The sequence below is a fragment of the Micrasema longulum genome, unplaced genomic scaffold (assembly GCF_059751315.1).
Source record: "Micrasema longulum isolate JH-2025_06_02 unplaced genomic scaffold, ASM5975131v1 h1tg001665l, whole genome shotgun sequence".
In the NCBI taxonomy this organism is placed as follows: Eukaryota; Metazoa; Arthropoda; class Insecta; order Trichoptera; family Brachycentridae; genus Micrasema; species Micrasema longulum.
Window position 1 is genome coordinate 279,229 of NW_028278844.1, and position 13,743 is coordinate 292,971.

At 33.1% G+C, this 13,743-nt stretch overlaps 2 protein-coding genes across 5 annotated transcripts; both read left to right on the forward strand.

Annotated features, from left to right (window-relative positions):
• Positions 1-666: 666 nt before the first annotated feature.
• On the forward strand, positions 667-6,813 carry LOC148274392 (uncharacterized). 3 transcript variants are annotated; one of them, XM_088237189.1, is made up of 6 exons: positions 669-836; positions 957-1,173; positions 2,892-3,066; positions 3,714-3,834; positions 5,025-5,834; positions 6,535-6,813. In XM_088237189.1, exons 3-6 carry the CDS (start codon positions 2,911-2,913, stop codon positions 6,720-6,722), a joined length of 1,275 nt encoding a protein of 424 aa, XP_088093315.1. In that variant the 5' UTR covers positions 669-836; positions 957-1,173; positions 2,892-2,910; the 3' UTR covers positions 6,723-6,813. The 3 variants fall into 3 exon arrangements, with proteins under 3 accessions (XP_088093314.1, XP_088093315.1, XP_088093316.1); XM_088237188.1 differs by lacking the exon at positions 957-1,173 and having other exon boundaries at positions 667-879; XM_088237190.1 differs by lacking the exons at positions 957-1,173; positions 5,025-5,834 and having other exon boundaries at positions 741-879.
• Positions 6,814-7,648: 835 nt separating this feature from the next.
• Positions 7,649-12,779, forward strand: LOC148274393 (uncharacterized). 2 transcript variants are annotated; one of them, XM_088237184.1, is made up of 5 exons: positions 7,649-7,896; positions 9,259-9,433; positions 11,227-11,347; positions 11,477-12,283; positions 12,586-12,779. In XM_088237184.1, exons 1-5 carry the CDS (start codon positions 7,844-7,846, stop codon positions 12,750-12,752), a joined length of 1,323 nt encoding a protein of 440 aa, XP_088093310.1. In that variant the 5' UTR covers positions 7,649-7,843; the 3' UTR covers positions 12,753-12,779. The 2 variants fall into 2 exon arrangements, with proteins under 2 accessions (XP_088093310.1, XP_088093311.1); XM_088237185.1 differs by having other exon boundaries at positions 12,589-12,779.
• Positions 12,780-13,743: the final 964 nt, after the last annotated feature.

Genomic DNA, 13,743 nt, shown 5'->3' on the forward strand with positions numbered 1-13,743 from the left:
GTTTACGATTGTCTTCAGTTGTCTTTATATTTTATATTAAATGTCAGCTCCTCCCCAGCCAAGGGAAGACATCTTTTGCAATTAAAAACAAACGTAACAAAAAAGCCATTTCGTTTACCAAAGTGATTCTGAACAAATTAGAGACACCTTGCATATGCAGAATACGCATTGGACAATGTTGTAATGGTTCTCGCCTGTTTAGAATCTATGTCCAGGACTTTGTCATGCGTGAATATCAGCTTGAGGAGGAAGATCTAAATTACGTTTTTTTGGATACCCAATAAATTATTGTTATCCTGAGTTCCCATCCGACCTCTCCGATATCAACGTCCTATTCCCGAATCATTCTCATTCTCCTGTCCCCACCCAATAATCACATGTATTCAAAATATTTTGTAAATATCTAGTAATAATAATTGGTATCAGGTTGTAAATAAGTTATATATGTTTAGTTATAATAAGTTACATAATACTAACACATTACTTGAATATAGTACTAACACATGTGTAAACAATTCAAATAAATAAATTAATAGCTGGGCAAAGTGAACAAAAAAATGTATGTAATATGTAATAGTATAATATGTATAAATAAATAAATAAAAATCTGAAACTCGACACTGGCTAGAACACCCTAGTAGGGAGGTAAAAAAGCTTAAAAAAACTACTTAAAAAAAGAAGAAGAAGATACGTCAAATGTCAAATTTGCCCACCATTTAATTTCTCAGATCGCATTTCACAAACAATATCACTTATAAACATGAAATTTTTGTATACCTCTGAATTCAAAATCAATAATATTGTGACGTAATTAAACACAGAGGAAATCGATGAATGTAATATATTATATTAATTGTATTTATTTTCAAAAATGGAATGGTCAGTTTTTCTTCCCCTTTTTAATTTATTATTTAATAACTAATTATGTTTTCCTTTCGGGGTATGTGCATTAATAGGTCGATGTAGTCTCCCCTATTATTTATCTTAAGTCTGTCCGGGCGGATGAAGGATCCAGTGCTGTGTGAAATAAAACCAGAATCCTGGACGAATGTTTTCGACTCGAAGGCTAGTCCTAAGTTATCCACTACACCCCCTTTCCAAACCTAACGGTGCATAGGACACTACATTGGCACATCAATCGCAGAATATCTTGATCGTTTTTGTTACATGAAGGTAAGATGATCAGTCTTACAGTTCAGGGATTATGAAATATTCTTGTTTAAAACACCTTTCTTCAACATCTTTGTGTGCTATGTCAGGTCCCCCTGATGTTTGTGATCACTGTGGGAAATGCGGTCTTGTCTACAAATATTTGGACATACTCAAAATATTGTTCAATAATATTTTATGTCGACCAATTCGTGTTTAGAACCCGAAACCTTTTGCATGGTAGACAATCACGCCACTGAAATGACCACAAACTGAACTATCATATTTAAATATAAATTTATTTCAACGGAGAGGGAAAACATTTTTGAGAAGGGAATATGGAAGTCTAGGGCTTATAACCTGTCATTGACTGGTTTAAGTGGCCACTTTACACACTGTAACATTCACCATTCTGCCCAAGCATACAACAATTTCCGTTGATATCCTCCACTCTTAAAACATTAAATTCTTTGAACAATTCGGTAGTTGAGAACGAGGATGGTTTATATAGCATTATTTTAATGATTTTTTTCTGTAGAACTTTTAAGGGTTTAAGATGAGCGTTATAAGCCCCTCCCCATCCAACTATTTCATATGGAATGATTGACTGTACTAGAGCATTGAATTGAACATGTTTAAAAGAAAAAATGTACTCATATTCTGCTTTTCATACAGAAAACTTAATTTTACTTAGTAGATAAAATTGAAGATAAATGTTAACTTCCCACTGTAATCGGGGCCCAGGACGTCCAGAACCTGATCCTTGTAAAGTAGGCAAGCCCGGTTACAGCTCAGGAGGCATCCGCCGTACGGGACTAAGTCAACCGTATCGCCTCCGCTTGATGACAGTTGTCACGGGAGTTTTCTGCATCCATTGTCTTATTTCTTCATTATTTACAAAGTCAAACCACCACCGCACAGTCAAGATTCTTTTTTTATTTATTTTTTTTATTTATTGGGGATATCAACAGTAATACATGTAACAAAAAAAATATACAGAGAATAAAACCAATGACAGATATCCACAGAAATACATTAAATACACGTACAATACATACTAGTGTGTTCGTGTGAGTGTAAGTGAGTGAGAGGGTGGGTGAGTGGGTGTTATATTGGAATGAGGGTGGACATGTGTGTAAATATTATTGCACAAGTGTCGGAAATATGAATATATATAAAATATTAAGAATTAGAGATAAAATAAGACTTTTTTATTGAAACTAAGTATAAGACAAAAAAGTATGTTTTAAAATGCACATTTTAAATGTTATTTTTTTACAATCAAATGGATCAATAAAGGGAAAGTTCAAATTATATTCACGAGCAAAATGTATAAGTGGAGAGTTCTGGGCATAGTTCGTACGAACTGCTAGCACATGAAATAGAGAGCTCGACGTGTGACGGGTGCTGTAGCCGGGGACATTTTATGATAACACCGACATAAGAGCCGGACTATCAAGGTGTCCACTAAGTATGTCATGAAGCACCCCCATGTCTAATAGAAGACGGCATCTATTCTCAAAACTCGGTATTTTGCTGTTTTGTCAATGCCACGATTCGCATCCGTAGAGGAGAAAAGGTGTTATACAGGCGTTATATAGGCGGCATTTAGTTTTCACTCAGTAAATATCAGATCCCCAGACATTCTTCATACTGTTGAATGATTTTCATGTTACCTTTATAAAAATGTTCTGAATCTCTTAAAATATCCATCAACGTGATATTACATTTTGTTTTTTCAGTATCACCGATGAAATTAAGATGAACAATGAAACCGTATTATACGCTAATTGTATTTCTGAATCCTGTGTTATTTGCTGTGAAAAAAAATGTTTGGTAAATTGCTCCCAGAATTTCTCGCAAGATGGAAAAACATGCAACTTTACTGATTTGTTATTTTCATGTTTCCACATAAGAGTAAGTTTGATTTTTTAAATTACACCGCATGAGAAAAAACATACAGTATTTTAAATTTTGCGCGAAAGCGATGAATCCGGTCACTGAATATTCCAAATTTATAGATTAAAGTATCACTTGTCTTTTATTTCTACAATAAATTACAATAAACTTCCATCAAGAACTTTCACTTACAAACTTAAATGTTTTATGTATTTGTTATTTTTAATTTTTGCATCTCCTTTAATGCTTCAATGTACCTTAGCAAACAGTACTTCAATACTTTGTCTTTATGCGAGTACCAATGGACCTATATTTAGTTTTAATTTTAAGAGGAGTAATCTGCCGGTTGAAAATGAATTATATTTTAGTTATATAAAACTTTTAAGTATATTTTTTATCAGAAATACTTAGACATTTTCTAAGAAATTGATTGTTTTTATCTAACGTTTATTTACTTAATTTTTTTAATGGCGTGATTTTGGAAGAACGGCGTTTTAAAATGCCAAAATTGTATGATTTCCTTATTTTTTTTCAGACTTTTTTGCATTCAAAGACAAATTTATATAGGAAGTAAAATAAGCATACCTGAAAGACAAGCTAGGAGCAATTCAGCTGACAGCTGCCTGTCCTGCATTATTTTGAATAATAATATATTATGTTTGCAGCTTTTGGATGAGAGAGACAAGGCCCAAGTCTGTGTTTCGTGCATGTCCTACTTGAAGGATGCCGCCATATTCCGAGACCAAATTGAAATTGTGGCTAAAAAAAGTCAACTGTGGCACAAAGGTAAGCCAATTATTGATTATGATTTAAATGCCACTTTTCCGCCCACCCTTCACCCCTCTTGCTTCATTCTTCATTATTATTATTACAAATAACTTATACCGCATTAATTCTCAAAACTGAATTTCGGCTTCGGTTCGAATTTCGGCCAAAACCAAATCGAAATTGATTTCAATAAGTTAAAAGTCATTTTCACAAAAGTCACAATGCCCAAAATTAGGGATTTTTGATTGTTAAACCTGACTATTTCATTAAAATAAGTATTAAATAAAAGGCACAAATTTAACGGTTCGTTGTTATGTTATGCATACAACTTACATGTAACAGTTCTTCAATGTACGCTATAGGAACTTAACCTTATTAACTTTAAAGGAACTACAAAAATATAAATACCAAAGTTACCCAATATAAATATTATATTTGAAGCACAAACTTTGTGGTTACTCATTATAGTAAAATAAATAAAACAATTTCGTTTTTAACCACTTATTTTTTTTTCTAGATTTTTTGTTTTATCAGTATGCTTACCAATGGGACTAATAAATCAAGTATTTTTGTCTTGAAAGGATGGTAATATGAGATGGATACAATATTTCCTTTCCACTCCTGTCTAGTTTTTAGCGTATCCATCTCACATTACCATCTATCCAAGATAAAAAGACTCGATTTATTAGTTCTATTGGCAGCATACTGATAAAATAAAATAGGATAGAATTATAAAGTTATTATAATTCTAGTATTAGGATAGAATTCATTAGTTAAGTATACCCTGATCAAGAAGCTTGTATAGCTTTGAAACCGGTAGGTAGAAAAAAAACAGTAGTTAAAAACAAAGGTGTTTAATTTATTTTATTAGACGAAAGTTACCAATGGAATTGATTAAAAAGACACTAATGAATTATGTTGCATACATAAAACCTCCAAAATACCAAAATCTGATTTTTCCTTGGTCTCCAAACTTTCAAATTGCAATTTCTCAAAATGATATTTTTGGGTGAGTGACTTTTGCTTGAACTGCGACGGTATTTGCTTTTCAATGCGTCCTTTTTTAAAACAACAGTTGTTTTTTATGAATAAAATTTAAAAATCAACAATATTTTGTGTGATAATCTTTGATGATAAGCACTGGATTATAACCCCCGGATTTTATCTCCGTTAAAGTATTTGTCAAAATAGCAAGTGTTTTCTTCCAGGTCAGTCAGTGGCTAGTAAAGAAGTCTCGGATGTAATTAAATGTGAAGAATTTGACGAAATAAAGGACGAATATAATACTCCTCCCGATTACGGACCGCTCCACACTGAAACAGAAAGCGATAACTATTCACACACGCCAATTAAATCCGATAAAGAAAACATTAAGAAGAAATGCAAAAAGAAAGTCGTGAGATCTAAGCGACACAATTTAGGCAGTAATAGAAAAATTAATACGGTAAAAAGAAAAGAATCGTTGAATGGATACGCAAAACCTAATTTAGAAGAATGTGTTGTTCCAAAATTGAGTCCTTCTTCTAGAACATGCCCGCTTTGTAAAGAGGAGTTTGAAGAATTTGATTCCCTCCAAAGTCATTTCAGCACACATTTCTATAAATACCTGTGTGATATTTGCGGCCAGAGATTCAAAGTCAAAATAACGTACTACACTCATTTGAACACGCACGGCGATAGGTTCCCTTGTCCGCAGTGCGGCAGCACCTTCAACCGAAAGTCCAACATGACGCAGCACATCAAGGCCGTGCACAAGAAAATAAAGCTCTTTTGTTGCCCAAAGTGTAAAGAAAGGTTTTGCAACAACAGGATGAGGCAGGACCACATAAGGGACGTTCACAGCATATGGATAGACCCACACATTTGTCCCATCTGCCAGAAAAAGTGCTATTCTGCGATTAAGCTCGACTCGCATAACAGAATCGTACATTTAAAAGAAAAGAACTTTGCGTGTCCTAATTGCAACCTGCGGTTCTCTAGACAAAATTATTTGCACAAACACATGTTGGTGCATAGTGGTATGTTTTGAATTAAAGCTTCTTATTAAATATTTTATAGGATATTTTTCTAGTCAGGTAAACTATATTTTGGGAATCGGGTTGTGGTCCCGTGGCTAATGTTGCGGACTCACGGATCAGAGGTCCGAGGTTCAAACCCCACTCTAACCCAACTTGATTTCCATTTTCTCCTGGGTTCATTGTGTTTAATTTAAGAAATTATTAAAAAAATATTTTAATTATCATCATCATTCCATGTCCGCTCCCTAGTTGGAGCATATAGTATTTACAGAGGGCCTTCATGCATCTCTATCGGCTGCCGGCTCCTGTACGACCTCCCAAGCCATGTTCTCGTCCCGAAGTTATGACATAAACTGCCCACAAACAGTCACCAGTGAACGTCCGGGACGTCTGATGCCTTGTAAAATAGGCTAGCGTGGTTAAGGCTCTCAGGAGGCATCCGCAGTAAATGGCTCAGCCGACCGTATCGCCTCCGCTTGATGACAGTTGTCACGGGAGTTTTCTGCGTCCATTCTCTTATTACTTTATTCCTCACAAAGTCAAACCACCGCACAGCCAATATTCTTCTGAGACGCCAATTTTCAAAACTAGGTATTTTGCTGTTTTGGGCCCTAGGGAGGTGTCACGATTCCCGAATATAGTTTACAGTATAGTTACTAATAGGTGTTTTGTAGGCATTAATGTTTTTTTGTTGTTGCAGATATCAGAAAGTACATATGTGACATTTGTCAGAAGGCATTCAAAACCAAAAAATATCTCCGGTCGCACCAGAATATACACAACAATATCAGGAACTTTAAATGTAAACTGTGTGACCAGGCGTTTGTTCAAACTACATCCCTAAAAGTTCATATGAAATCTCACCACAAAAAATCAATGGTCACGTGAAAATTTACAGAAACGAAAATTGATGTATTTAAAATTTATATTTGAAACAATAGCTTTATGGTTATGTAAATAAATACACTTTGTTTTCAAACACTTATTATTTACTAGCTTTAACCAGCGACTTCGCTTGCGTGGTATAAGAGATAAATTAGTTCACTAATTAGTTTTTTCATTTAACAATAATAATTTTCCTGACGGTTTTTTTGGTCTGTATCGATGGCCGTTACTCCAACTATCGCTATGCAAAAAATACGATGATCCGTTGGTCTATGAAAAGTGTGTGAATGAAAATCATGTGGATTAGTCGCTCCATTGTGATCGTACTAACAATCAAACCATCGTACTAACACTCTTCCGCATTTATAATATTAGTAAATATTTCTAACCAACCGGTTTCTGAGCTACTCCGCACTCCTTTATCAAGGCATAAGTTATTTAAGTAGTTGATCTTATGAAATAGGATTGTTCTTATTTGTAATTTATTCCTTGATAAAGAAGCGCATAGTAGCTCAGAAACCATTCGATAATTAAATAAATAAAAAGTGTCGAAATTTGCTGCAACAGAGAGGAAAAAAATTTTCGACAAAAACTTTTCCTCATTCACTCAGAAGTCTATCATCATTCCCCTTTCCGCACCCAGTGGTGCAAAGGACACTGCATTTGTAAACTAAATGTTCACCCAGCCAGGAATCGAACTTCAATAATGGTAGGTGAACGCGTCAACCACTACACTGCTAAGAAGATCTTATTCAGGACTTTTAGCCATCGACTCTGAAACATTCGTCCCTGGTTCTGGTTCTATTTATTCCAATAAAAAAGAAATAAAAGCAAAATAAAACTTTTTTTTTTACAAATCTTTTTTACCGAATTTTGTCTCACGAAAATCACCTTTACATTATATCTATGGTTTTTCTTCTGTAATGTGTGATAGTAAATAGCCTATGGTCATTGTTTGACGTTTGTCAAAAATGTAAATAATATTTTGTCTGTGCATTATTTATCTGTCAATTATTAAAAATTAAGATAACGTTTTGTATCGAAAATTATTACTTAACTATAAAGTTTTCAATCCCTAAACATTGTCAACTTCTGTATCATTTTTATTTAGACCTTTCTTCGTGATGGCTTCAGCTTATACTCATCTATACAAATTATATGGCTTTTTAATTCAGAGGTATGTTTACAAATCTCGCGCTCTTGACATCAAGACAAGATCTGGACTATTTATTTAGTGCTCGTTTAAATCGCTGTAAACTTAAACCAAAAAAGGCCAGATCTTGTCTTAGTTAACAGTACGACAAAGGTCTAAACGGGTCATTGGAAAATTAAGGCCATAGTTTCTTCTATGCTGATCGATGAACAGTACTTCGTTGTTTCTCAACTTACGAGTCGGAATATGGAATTTTACTTGTCCCAGTAATGATGGCGCATCGATTATACCATTTAGTATGCCGAACATATATCATCATCATTCCTCATCCGCACATAATGGTGCATAGAGCACTGCATTGGTACACCAATCGCAGCGTATCTTGATCATTTTTGTTACATGAAAGTAAGATGATCAGTTTTACGCTTCAGGTACCAGTCCAGGGACTATGAAATATTTATTTAACCCTCCCTCCCTGGTGATGTGTAGCTAGTACACATTGCGTCTAAAAACTATAATATTTTTATAAATATAATAAATATTGGGTTTAGATTTTCAGTATTCCTCCATTACACATTTACGTATCGACTGAAATAATTTGTTATTAAATTATAAGTACTTATTGGACACAAAAAAATCATTTTATTGGAAATCGGGGATAAATTACAAATATTATCAAACGCATACTCTCAGTCAGTCACGTAGTCCAGTACTATATAGCTACTAAGTAGCTCTCGGGAAGTTGGCGCGGGTGCATGTTTCGCCCAAGTCGTTAGCGATACCCAATGGTTTTTTAAAAATGTTTTCAGCAGTTAGATTAGAAATATTATCATCTTTGAATAAAATTATGGTTAATTAAAGCCATTCCCTATAAATATTATATTTTTCCCTTTTTAAATCTCTTATTTTTTTAATGTGTAGTGACTACACAGCACCGTAACGCGCGGGTGTATTTAGGAGAGTAAGGGAAAGATTAAAAGGAATATATATATGGAATCAATATTAGTTCTATGTTTTTGTAGACTAGAAATATTTAACATTGACTATATTAGCATAAGAATAATTACCTATTCCTGAACTTGTTTCAATGACTTAATGCATTCTGTCAGTAAAGCCTCGATATGTAACATTAGCTTAGTTAAAATGCAAGTTTACTTATAAAATTGTTTAGCGCCCTTGAGGAGATTTTTTACAAAAATGGCAGTAAATAAATCAGCCATATATTATTAATTTTTTCATAGATCTTCAAGTAATTTCGCGGTACAATCATACGCTCTAATTTTTACCGCGTGTAAGAAAACATTTTTCAAATCCAATTTCCTGTGGCACTGAAATCCCTCATTATTATTAATTACCTAATAAGATTGTTAATACTTTTCATTATAGTTACGTAGAAGAAATGAAGTTACATAATGAAATCATTTTATTAAACACCAACGAGTCTCGCGGATCCTGTTTGATTTGCTGCAGTACCGACTCGCTGAGGAAATGTACTGAGAAAACTTTAAATGAGCAGACAGATAACTTCAGTGAATTGTTATTGTTTTGTTTCCGTGTAAGGGTAAGTGTAAACCTATCTGTTGGTGGTTTTGTAATTCTGAACACTTGTGTCTGGCTGTTAACAGTAAAGTTGCCACCATCAATTGAAAATCTAGGCAACCTTTTTTTGGTCCTATAAGAGTTTTCTTATAAATTTTCCCCTAATAAAATTGTACAGTTTTTACAGTCATCCGTGGTTTTCTACAGAGAAAACAAAATCTTTAGGAGCGCGAAATAATAAAAAAAGGTATACTGTGGACTGGCATACATGTTCAAAAAATAACGGGAATTTTCAAATTTTGCGGGTTTGGAGACTCCGACTGTCAATTTTTTTTGTTATGTTTATATACATCCCCTTGAAGTATGCTAAAATTTTCAGCTATATTCATTGTTTACTTTGATTGAGGCAGCCGCCAAGGTTAGACATGTTCGATGTGCTCGGCGATTTTCGTTTGTTAAAAAAAATGGATCAAAGAATTTGTATCATATTTTGTGTAGAAAATGAAATAAAGTGCAACAAAGTGTGTGAAATGTTAACAAAGGCCTATGGTGAGTCTGCTATGTGTAAAACAAGAGTTTACGAGTGGCACAAGTGTTTCCAAGATGGTTGTGAAGACGTTGAAGATGACGATGAAAAAAAAAAAAACAATTAGACTCTAGACCCGCGAAATTTAAAAATTCCCGTTATTTTCTGAACAGACCTCATACATAAATAATGGCATAAAGTGATATATTATAAAAATGTGAACGCTAAAAAAAAAAAAATAGTATTAACAAAATATTTGATGCTAACATAAGTCATGTCCATTTTTTCATATTTAAAAATGAGCACTAAAAGTAAAATAACATGTTTAATTATTACTTAAATAATAACTTTGTTATTAGTTTTTTAAGTTTGTAAGTGAAAATTCTTGATGGAAGTTCATTGTAATTTATTATATCAATAAAAGACGAGTGATACTTTAATCCACAAATTTGGAATATCCAGTGACCGGTTTCATCGCTTTCGCGACATCTTCGAGACTGGTATCTTTATTAAGGAGTTCAATGTATTTATACAAAACAGAGGTAAGGATAGAGAATTCAAAATTATATGAAAGTAAATTAAATAAAGTTATTTTTATCTTAAGGATCATTATAAAAAAACTTTTCGGGTTAACTAATAAGTTGATATAATGTTATTTTAACGAGTTTAAGTATTTTGTTTTTAGTTTTTAATCATCTTACAACGTCTTTATTTAAGATGAAGATCCATAATTGGATTGTATCGAGGGAAAGAAACCACCGTATGAGATTGCTTCGGGAATAAATATATAACATCGCTGCTGTCTTCATTATTATCCATATACGTATATGTGTATATCATCACTGTCATACATATTGTTATATAACTTTTCTGCATTCCATTTTTCGACATGTGTAAATTTTTATTATTTATATTTTTCTATTATAATTTTGATTATTTATATTTTTCTATTATTATTTTGTATAATATTTTGATTATTTTGTATATTATTTTGATTATTTTGTATATTGTTTTAAAATGTTAATAAATATTTTTGATTTATATATCGAAGAGTCCCGACTTAACACGGAATTTTCTAACAAGTCGGGACATAAAAAACATAAAATTCTATCTATGATAAAATTGTGTATTTTGTGCATTAAATAAAAAATAAATAAAAAAAAGTTATAAAGAATTACGGCCCTGTTATGTTTTGTTCTGTATATGACTGTACGAGTGTCGCTAGTAATTTGTTACTGTCCCAAAAATAAATATCATGAATTTACTCAATGAATTCTATATGGTTGCAGCTGGTAGATGAGGAAAGCATAGCGGAAGTCTGTGATACATGCGTGTCCCAATTAAGAGATTCGGCTTTATTCAGAAAACAAATTGAGGCTGCTACGAAAAGACTGGAACATTCTAAATGTGGTAAATATACAATCACCTTTATTGTCTTTAAATCTTGATTATTTAACATTTACCTTTACGAAATCAACACTTTATTAATTTATAGTGTCATAAATAAAATAATTTATGTATCCTTCATTTTTTCCATAGATGATGTTCAAGAAATCATGGAGTCAGATCAAAGTTGCGAGATATTCGACGATCCATTTCAAGATGAACCTTATCTAAGCGAAGACACGGATGAAAAAAAAGAAACCAATAGACGCACAAAAAGAAAACGAAAAATGTCTGCCAAATTGAGAGAATCGTATATTGGAGATGAGGGAATAAAAAATGTAAAAAAAGTCAAGGTAAAAAAGAAAAGGATCAGTAAATATGTGAAGAAGAGAAAAGAATGGATCGATCAAATTCCAGTTTTTAAATCTGCAAAGTATGTTCAGCCGAGGTTGGATCGGAATTCGAATGAATGTCCCATTTGCAAAGAAAACTTTGTCGATTTCAAAGCACTTCAAAAGCATTACAACGTCCATTTCCACGACTATCTCTGCGATGTCTGCGGGAAAATGTTTGGAGTGTATTCGACATACAAGAACCACTTAAACTTGCACAAAGGCAGGATTCCTTGTACTCATTGCCCGCAGACGTTCTCCAGTCACAATAATTTATCTCAGCACATCAAAGTGGTGCACCTGCGACAGGCCCTCTATACGTGCCCGCATTGCGAGATGAGGTTCTTCAACTGCAGGCACAGGCGAGATCACATAACGGAGGTGCACAACGTCTGGATAGACCCGCACATATGCCCCGTTTGCCAGTTGAAATGCTACACGGCCCTGAGGCTGGACCAACATAACAGACAAGTGCATTTGAATGAAAAAAATGTGACGTGTCAGTATTGCGGGAAGAGAGAATTTAGTCTACGACTCCTTAAAAAACATATTAAAGATATTCACACTGGTGAGTCATGAGCGAGCTTCTATTGTTATGATTTAACTATTTATCAATGTTTTGAGAATGTCCAAATGTTTGCAGACTAAATTTGTTGCAACAGAGAAGGAAAACATTTCGAGAAGGGAATTTGGAAGTCTAGGCATTTACAGGGTTTATGATCTGTCATTAGCTGGTTTAAGTGGCCACTTTACACACTTATTTGTTAATCTCAATAATTCCTTAGAGGTGTAATTCCACCCTAAACTAACTTCTTTTACTCTATGTTTGGCATGTTTCTTAATATTAATATTTGTGTTTTTTTTTTCCAGAAGTAAGAAGCCACATTTGTGCCATTTGTGATAAGTCTTTTAAAACTAAAAAGCATCTCAGGGTCCATCTCAATATTCATTCTACCGTCAAAGCCTCTCGGTCTCCAACAAAAAAGTCTGAACCGTGTACAATTATGTATTATGTTGTAGACAGTGATAAAATTTGATAGTACAATAATAAATTTTAAATAAAATTATATCATTAAATATGTTTTATTAATAATGTTGTTTTATTTATTATTGCATTAAAAAAAATTAAGTAGTTCGTGAAAATAAGTGTGAAAAGAACTTTCTTATTAATTACATACTAGGTTTTAAAGAGATAATAATTTAGCCTTATCAAATTTAACAATATTTTGGATTCAAATTTTTTTTTAGACAATGACAGGATTTAACACCCTAGGTCAACATATTACAACAGAGATGGAGAACATTTTGGAGAAGGGAATATGGAAGTCTAGGGATTAGAAAGACTTATGACCTATCATCGGCTGGTTTATTTATTTATTTACTTATATGTAGTTTATTACACATTATTTAGGACATAAGTCCCAACTCGATGGAACTAAAAGTTCTGTGTTGAGTTGGGACGAGCAATTAGTTAACACAGGCACATGAGTATACTATCACAAATATTATTTTGGATCAGAAACACAACAATAATATATAAAAAAAAGAATACATTGCATATCAATAGGGTAAACAGTGAACTTAAATATTCGGAAAATCATTAAGGAGTTTTCAGTCCTTAACTCCCCTCATGAAAATAATTTTTGTCCTCAAGAGCTTGATACGCTCTTCCAAAATATTGAACACTCTCGGAGCGATAAAGGAGAGATGTCACTTTACACACTGCGTAACATTCACCATTCTGCCTTTGTTTCGACATGTATATTTCTTCAATTACTCCAACTCTTGATTTAACTTCACAGGGCGTATTTAAAAAAAAACATGTTCGTTGCTTTCATAGTTAAAATTTTAGTGATTCAAGATACTATTTGACATGTTTTAAAAACATCGATCTTTCTGATTTAAGAAAAATACTATTTCTAAAATAGTAATTTTTGCATTGATGGAGAAATCGCGCGGAATATATGATCTGCGTGTTAGCAACACAAGATACCCCGTTTTTATTTAGTTTAAAAATTATTGTCTATT

Coding starts and splice junctions, on each gene's coding strand:
- LOC148274393 (XM_088237184.1), top strand. CDS start 7,844: ATGGCTTCAGCTTATACTCATCTATACAAATTATATGGCTTTTTAATT. Junction 9,434..11,226: donor TGTTTTGTTTCCGTGTAAGG/GTAAGTGTAAAC, acceptor ATATGGTTGCAG/CTGGTAGATGAGGAAAGCAT. Junction 11,348..11,476: donor ACTGGAACATTCTAAATGTG/GTAAATATACAA, acceptor TTTTTTCCATAG/ATGATGTTCAAGAAATCATG.
- LOC148274392 (XM_088237188.1), top strand. Junction 3,067..3,713: donor TTTCATGTTTCCACATAAGA/GTAAGTTTGATT, acceptor TTATGTTTGCAG/CTTTTGGATGAGAGAGACAA. Junction 3,835..5,024: donor AAGTCAACTGTGGCACAAAG/GTAAGCCAATTA, acceptor GTTTTCTTCCAG/GTCAGTCAGTGGCTAGTAAA.